Source organism: Cotesia glomerata, linkage group LG4 (genome assembly GCF_020080835.1).
Source record: "Cotesia glomerata isolate CgM1 linkage group LG4, MPM_Cglom_v2.3, whole genome shotgun sequence".
NCBI lineage: Eukaryota > Metazoa > Arthropoda > Insecta > Hymenoptera > Braconidae > Cotesia > Cotesia glomerata.
The window spans coordinates 8,311,364-8,319,920 of record NC_058161.1 but is presented as its reverse complement, the minus strand read 5'-3'; the positions used below and the strand labels follow the sequence as shown (position 1 = coordinate 8,319,920).

The following is an 8,557-nucleotide window of genomic DNA, read 5'->3' as shown; positions in this document are numbered from 1 at the left end:
TTTTTTTAATTTAAATGTAATAACTCATAGTAACTAATTAATTCACAGTCAACACAACTAATACTTTTATGTACGTTTGTGAATTGTTCAGAATAAACTAGATAATTTTGATGTTTAATTAATGTGTAATGAATTTAAAAGTCTCGTGATTATCATCTTTCAAATTCGGTTCATAAAAAAAAATATCCTGAACTATTCTATTCACTTACAGAATGAATGTATGTATTTTAGTATAATTATGACTAACAGGCAATTACAATAACTAAAAATTTAAGAAATAAAACAAGTGTTTTAAAAATTTATTCTTCACTTATAAATAATTTAATTACGATTAAACAATGAATTAACGTTTTTCTGCATCATTTATTACTTCGTTTTCATTTATTTATAGTACAATAATATTTAAGAGCTATAACATTACATTTATTTTTTTACAGGCTTAATATAAATATAACAACTGAGGAAAACTCAAAAATAATTGCAAAATCAACGCTTTCAACTTTTAAGGTCACCATCCATTTTTTTCTTGACATTAGATTCGGCTGAAACGTCTGAAAACAAACCATGAAGAACAGCATGAGCAAATTTTTCTCTTTCTTCATCAGTATTAAGAGAAAATCCCAGCGCAGGAACTAACTGTGTCTCGACTAAAACTTTGCCTTGAGTTTCAACTTTAGTCTCATTTTTCTGGATAACTGGCTCATTTTTTTCTTCAAATCTTTGCGGTAAGTTATGACTGCCTTGAAAATCTGATAATTTGTCTTGCTTAGGTAAGTCAAATAACGTATGAGAAGATTGCAAAAGTCCTTCGTGTTTAGTGTTACCGATTTCATAATTATTTTTAACAACTGTTTCAGTATTTTGTATTCTTGATGGGTGTACTGGTCGTGGTTCTATGAAGTCAACAGTGGGTAGCGTTACATCAGAAGAGTATGAAAGTGGTGACAATGAAAATGGTCTTGGAAGATTATCAGTAGACGAATCTTCAGTTTTTAATTTAAGTTTGTTTCTTCGTTTGACAGAATAAGTCGGTGGTTCGGTATTAACTCTTGCTCTTGTTCTAGATCTTTGTCTTATTCTGTTGTCAGCGGCAGCAGCAGTCACAACTTTATTTCTCCGATAATTATCAATGACAGAAGAAGGTCGAGAATTAGATCTGAGTATTTCAATGTCTCTGATTGAATCAGAAGACGTGGGATCGTGCTGAGCAATGAGACTTCTTATCAATTCACCAGTCGGATCTAAATCTTCACCACTATTAACAGTCAATGTCACTTCAACCGGAGAACTTTCACCAACAACAGCGTCTTCCACCTCCTCAAAACTATCTTTCGCTGAGTTATTTTCAAAGCTAGACAACAAAAGATCAGATATTGTTGAAGACTCTTTACCACTTGCAGTACTTATATGAACATTTTTATTATCAACTAATGTGTACTCATAACTTTCTGGTGGGTATGTTGAATTTTCAATCTCAATAAGTGAATGTATAAGAGGCGGATTAAAAATTATAGACGGAGGTTCTATTATTTCCCGCTGAAAATCCATTCCCGTGGTATTTATTGTTGAAGATGATGATTTTTCAATACTTTTAACAGTTGTTGTGTACGCCTGTTCTTTAATCTCAACCTCATTTTTTAATAAAGGAATTACGTCAGTGACAGGAGACTCCAGAGTAGTTTGAAACCACGAAAGTGTTGTAGGTATATTAATTATTTCGGGTGAAGATGTAGTTGGAGATGGAGATAACGATAAAGATGTTAACGATGGTGTTGATAGCAACAAAGAATGATTTCCCAATTCTTCTGATTTATCAAGTAACACATTGTCATGTTGGTTAGCGTTTGAATAATAATAAAATGGTGGGAGAATACTTGAAGAAGGCCTGGTGATAGCTCTGTCATTCTGTTCTAAAGAATTTGATTGCTCATCAGTGCTATTGTCATTATAAGGATAAAATTCGATGCTTGAAATCTCGGAAACTCGTTGAGATTTCTCCGTACCAGAAACTCTGGTGTATGCATTAACTTCAGTTGATTCCGAAGCTTGTTGAGGTTTATCAGTGGAGGTAAATATTGAGAAAGGATTCAAATCAATGGTTGAAAATTCAGAGATAGAGTTAGACCTTTCGGTGCTTATATCATCATTCTGTTTCGCTCGCAATCGAATTGCTGGTCGTGGAAAAGAAACTTTATTCAATTTAAAACTACCATCTTCCTTTAAAATTGGAGGAACTTCTAAAATAAACGGCGAGGTTGATTTTATAGAAGCTGGAGTTACAGACGTGACTTTTTCGGTCGTAGTCGTGGTAGTCGTCGTCAATGGCCTAGGAGGAGTAATTCTTCCACGATTTTTCCCTTTAGCTGAATACAAATGATCGGAGCTTTCAAATTCTAAATCGTGCCTTGAACGTGACGGTGTTGACCTTACAATCGTAGGGATCGTTGGTGAATAAAATCTTCGCGTTGTTGTTGTAACCGTTGGTACTGTTGGTGCATAAGAAGGTCTAAAGTCATTGTACCTCGTATTGACTTGATCTTTTCTATCTCTTCCAATAGTATGGATCTTAATTGAAGATTGATCATCACCATCATTATAATTATTATTATTATCATCATCGTTATCGCTATTACCATTATTATTTTCAATACTATCACTGGACTGTTGTGAATAATAGCGTGAATTACGACCTCGATTACCTGACGCTGAATTCGAATTTGTATATCTTGAGCTGTACTTGTATTGCGAATAATCTAAACTTCGATCGTTCGAGTAATCTGGAAAGTGCTCGGAGCTGTGTAGATCATTAACGTGCGGAGTTTCATTAATTAGTTGATCAATCGGTGTATCTTGAGGTTCTGCAGAAACACCATTCCCGGATGATTGAAGACTAGTCATTTCGTAAGCCTTGCGAAGATACTCATCGTCGTCATCAATAACTTCACTTGTCGTTGAAGTTTCTTTCTGGTAAAATGATTTTGTAGCGGAACAGTCAACTTTGTTCCACCAATCACATGTCAAATAACGTTGACTGAACGTTGAACCAATTGGACATAAGAATGAAGATACCAAAAAATTACCATCGCAGACGTGAAACAATTGACATCCAGCTTCTTCATCTGCATAGTAACCTGGTAAAGATAATGATAAAATAATAAATAATAAATTACAAATAATATTTCCTTGATTTCTTCAGCTTGTGTAACTTAATTTCTCATTTGAGTTAACGCCCGCCAATGACGCCTGCGCTTATGAATGAAAAACTAAATATAATAGAAGAAATGAAATGAATAATGATACTTTTAATTATTGTCATTAATAAATTTAATGCTTTATTAAATCAGCATCCTGAATATTCAAAAAATTTTTTAATGACAGGTAATTATAATATTTAAATGATGCTTTAATAACTCACTAATTATTGTATAATAGCGCTAATTAAAAGTTGCAATAATGTTTAAGAAAAAAAAAAAACACATCAATGGTACTTCATATAGTAACATCATCTTAGTATGTTCTTTCTACAAATATAAGCAAGAGTTAAATACTAATAGCTCTCCTATTTCACAATCCACGTGCGTCGGTATAATCTATATCTTTAAGAGACTAGTTAGTATAAAAAAGATTTCTGTCAGATAAATCCGAGAAGAATATTTTATAATTTATTTTATTTTTATTTACCCGGAAAGTCGTCTCGTATCGATGGTTACATTTAATGAAGCGCTGTGATGATGTTGCAAAATCAGCTTCAGAGCACTCTTTAATCAATATGCTGCTTTCATATATAAGTACATATAATATATATAAAAGCAACAAAGATGATAATAAATGATGCTACAAATTGTTTAAATACCATATAATAAACTAGATGTAATCTGGTGAGTATTTATTTATGTATATGGATAAAGAATGCGCAAAAATTCAATTCATATACATTAATGTATTATATATGTATTGTTTTGACTTATAAACTGTATTTGCTATACATTTTTAGGTTCAATAACGCCGATGAAACTTAAGACTGATTCACCGACTCAGTGACCTATTACGAAAGCTAATAAAATGTTAGCAACAGATATTCCGTGATATCTCTTAGACTCGTAACGCAGTACCATACTTAACATCCTGATGCACTTCGTTAGTATACATACACCACGTATTTTCATCCTTGACATCGATGGTAAAGGTGACAAAAAGCCAAAGTGAATGACATATTTTAACTAAATGCACACTACGTTCAGTCAAGACGACATCACGTGTATGAGGTGATCAATTATGTTTTAGAGATAATTATTCTTTCTCAAACCGGTTTTTTGTTTGGAGTTAGAGTTAAAGTTTAAATTTTTTTTTTAATTACCGAGCTATCTAGTCATCGTAAGATGACAGTGTAATTAGTATAGCTAAATTTTAATTTTTGCAATAATCAATTGCAACAGATCCTCGTGTCAACCCTGATTAAAAAAAAGTATTGAGACAAAGAAAAAAGTATTGAAAAGAATTGGTTTTCTAGTCAATCCAATTATTTTCAATACTTTTTTCTTTGTCTCAATACTTTTTTTTAATCAGGGAATGTTTGGTAACTATTTACATGCATTTATTTAATTATTATTTTCTTTAACTTTACAAAGATATTTAATGAATTATGATACTGAAATCAGCAGACATCTGATAATTTTTAGTTTAATTTGAAAAAAAAAATAAAAACTACATTTATTGTTTTCTAAAATTTCTACATGTGAAATTTTTATCAAATTATTTTTTACAATTTTTTGTTGAATAAAATTTTAAAAATTGTCAGATATTTGCTCATTTCAGTGTCCCAAAAAATTCTATTTGCATCTCATAGCGTGCTTGTAAGTTATGTGGAGATAGAGTTACAAATATATTTTTTTCCAAGAGTTTAACCTTGAGGAGGTCACGAGAAAGGGTCTGATGATTTGATAAATGACCTCACCTCTGAATTGACGCTCACATATAAAACTAGTCTGTGGAATCCTCGTGTAAGATGGATAATCAACTCCCGGTTCTCCAGGTACGTTGATTCTGTAGTCCGATAAATCTAGTAAAAACAAAGTTTATTTGGCTTATGTAATGAAAGAACACGTTTTTTTTTTTTTTTTTTTTTTTTTAAGAATACTATATTGTTAAAATTATATAGTCAAGATGATTATAACAAGAAAATTCTTACCAGTCTCTTCATCGTACCGATCGTAAATGTCAAAGGAATCATCTACCGCCGGTTCGTAATACTTGCTGCAATTATTTACCAACATATTTTAATTTATACACTAATAATTAAAGTAACAACATAAGTAAATATCGAATAATAATGACAATGTGTTATTTATTTATAATAATTTTTTTTTTTCAGAAATTTACTTTCCACGTGATCCGTCAACCGCTCGACGATGCGCATGGTTTTTCCTTGGAGTGTCATCCTTAGTTATAGGGTAAAGTCCATGAATTTTTTGACAAACGATAAGAATAACAAAAGCTACAAGAATAAAAGTAATTATTTATCTCAGTGAAGAAATAATTTTATAATTGAAACTAAAATTTTGAATATTCCAACTTACAGGATACTAAGCGGATCATTTTCAAAATTTAATTTTTAACATCGGCAAATAATAATAATAAAAAAAGCACTATTAGGATTATTAGTAGTATTATCAGTAACAGTGAACAAAAGGAGTATCGCGATTCACTCAATGACAATAGATCACTGCACTGTGACTCTCAATACTCATCTCCGGCACTTCTTCTGGGCTTCTTTGCCTTCTTACTACAACAACAACTACTATAACAACAGCAAATCCAGAGTCGTAGTATAAGAATCACGTCGCACCCAAGATGGGAAGAAGGGATGAGTATAGGTAAGTTGCCTCTTACCTTTTCCCCATTACTTTCCTACCTCTCACTTGATACTGCTGTCTCTTCTTCACTCGTTATATTATAAACCGCGGATAGACTCGTGCTTATCATTGCTATTCCTCAATATAAATAAATAATATGATATGTGTATAGTCATATACAATAAAAAGTATTATACCGCAGATTTAACATATCTCAAGTACTATAAATATAAGATCATTATCCTCGGCAATATAAATCCTTGAACTATCATTCGGGGTCGCGCCATTGCTACCTATAAGCTCGTGATGCAAAAATCATCGGAATAAACAAGATGCAATTATTATTGCAATTATTTACTTGAAAGTTACTACAGACATCTGACCACTCAATTTTTTAATTTACTTTTAGAAAATATCAATTTTCCCTTCATTTATTTTTTCTTAATTATTTGCTCCATTATGAGAATACTCATTAGTATTATACTGATGCTTTTTAGGCAAGAACCCGAAGAAGAATAGCGACGAGATATTATTCAAAAATTCCGGTAAAGAAATATTCGATGACAGTTTTTGAATCCAGTCATTAATTATTTGTAAAGAAAAAATGGTTGATCAAAGGACATTGAAAAGAAAATAAATGAAAGAAAGCCGAAAGTAATTGTGTATCCGTAGCGTTTTCTGACCATTGAAAAATTACTAGACACTTAAATGTTTTTTTTTTTTTTATCTCAATTTATAACTATAATTATGGTCGAATACAAATAGAAATAAAAAATAAACAAACAAGGAAAATTATAAAAAATTTCAACATTAGTAATAATATTCGAGTTTTAACATCTCTCGAACTTTCTTTCCTTTGTGGTAATTTTCTATCTGTTAAACCATTGTAATTGTCCGAGATTGAGAAAGCTTTTAAGAAACTTTAAAGTGTCCTATTACAAGATGGGAGTTTAAGACATAAAACAATGCTTAAAGATAATAAATTTATGGTTTAAAAATCATTGTATTTGTATCTCGCAATTAAATTAAATGAACCCCTTTATTATAATGTTACGCAAGCGATATCGAACTCGACAGTTGAACACTTGGAAGTATAGAATAATCCTCGTCGCCATAATCAGTGTCTAATGAAATAGTTAATCCTCATCGTGAATTAACCGAAAAGAAATATTACTTTTATCTCTCATCTTCCATCGTCTTCAGTTAAACTTGCAAAATTTATTGCAATGTTACAAGATACAAATAACCGCGATCGACCTATATTTATATTTATTATTTAATATTTACCCACTGAAATTACAGAACGAAAGTTTTTTATTAAAAAAGAATAACATTTTATAGTTAGCCCATTTATAGACGTAATTATGTAACTTTGATGACATTGTTTAAACTCTTCTTTCTTCGCTGACTCGGTTCGCATTCTTTACTTTATATCATGACTACAACAACAATAAAAATAACAATAATAATAATAATGACGATAAATAAAATCGTCCCTTGTGATTAATCTCAAGCAGATACGACTTTCGCTTTCCACTCACGCATATCAATATTCTGACTTTGATCTTCCTCATTTTATTATTATTGTTATTTTATCTTTTCTTCACTCGATAAGACTGGTTGTTATTTTTATTAACTTGATAGTTTATTAAATAAATAAATAAATTAGTTAAATATCTTTACGGATGTAAGATGTGAAAAAATTAAGTCATGGATGTAATAAAAAATAGTATAGAATTCACACGATTTCCATGTATGTAAACGAGTCCCGTCAGTGATGAATGAATCGCCGGGAAATAGTTGTCAAGGTATATATATCCAAGATTGCTGTTTATAGATTGTTACTTTAACTTCATACCAACAGCGTGGGAATAATTGCGTAATGATAATCGGTAAACAAAATGTACTGTGAGAGAAAAATAATAACGGATTCTTCTTTAATAGTTTTTCTCAACGATATACATATTTATCTAGATTATTATTACCATTATTATGTTTCCGTTTTTAGAATTTGGATTTTTCTTAAAATCTACATAATTATATTCTGAAATACCGGAGACGAGATTAAAAACAATTCTTAGAAATAATTAATTCAACATTTTGGATTGTTGCTTTAAATTTATTCGACTGAGACGGCAATTATTTAATAACTGTCAGATCCAATAATTTTTTATTTATGGCACTCCCTTTCCCTTGTTACTTATTTATTAAAGGATATAAAAGATCATCTTTTATTGTTAAGTTTGTCGCTATAAGGGTAAAAAAATTAACGTTTAAGACGATATCAAAAGGTCCTTTGAAAGTTCTATATCATGTCCTTGTAATACTTATAATTATATATATTTTATTCTATTGAATTTATATTTACAATTTTATAGAATATATATATTGTAAAACAGTATTATTAAGCTAAAACTTCAACTAAAATTTTTGTATTTCATAAATAATTTATAAAAAAACTCTGGTGATTTAATCGTGTAATGAAGCAATTAGTCATTAATAGATGAACAAATGTAAAAAAACGTTTTAATGTTCTTGAAGTGTTTAAAGAGACAATTACTTTTACTTAATTATGATGAAAGCTGATGGCTAATTTTCATTTATTTTCTTTTTAAGACTTTGGTTAAAAATTATTAACTTAATTTATTAAAATAAAAATATTTTTAATGACATAAAATGATTTATTGATATCCCTAAAATTAACT

At 30.2% G+C, this 8,557-nt stretch overlaps 1 protein-coding gene and 1 long non-coding RNA gene across 3 annotated transcripts; one reads left to right on the top strand and one right to left on the bottom strand.

The window, feature by feature from the left end:
* Positions 1–362: 362 nt before the first annotated feature.
* LOC123264324 (probable serine/threonine-protein kinase nek3) lies at positions 363–5,707 on the bottom strand. The gene is made up of 5 exons (XM_044727556.1): positions 5,577–5,707; positions 5,380–5,494; positions 5,189–5,253; positions 4,955–5,059; positions 363–3,131 (listed from the first exon to the last, which is right to left on the bottom strand). Exons 1-5 carry the CDS (start codon positions 5,593–5,595, stop codon positions 496–498), a joined length of 2,940 nt encoding a protein of 979 aa, XP_044583491.1. The 5' UTR covers positions 5,596–5,707; the 3' UTR covers positions 363–495.
* Positions 3,044–7,483, top strand: LOC123264329. 2 transcript variants are annotated; one of them, XR_006509307.1, is made up of 8 exons: positions 3,044–3,134; positions 3,224–3,378; positions 3,995–4,265; positions 4,816–5,032; positions 5,133–5,239; positions 5,372–5,508; positions 5,579–5,873; positions 6,350–7,483. It is a non-coding gene; the product is annotated as an uncharacterized LOC123264329 (long non-coding RNA). The 2 variants fall into 2 exon arrangements; XR_006509308.1 differs by lacking the exons at positions 3,044–3,134; positions 3,224–3,378; positions 6,350–7,483 and adding an exon at positions 3,427–3,878 and having other exon boundaries at positions 5,579–5,666.
* Positions 7,484–8,557: the final 1,074 nt, after the last annotated feature.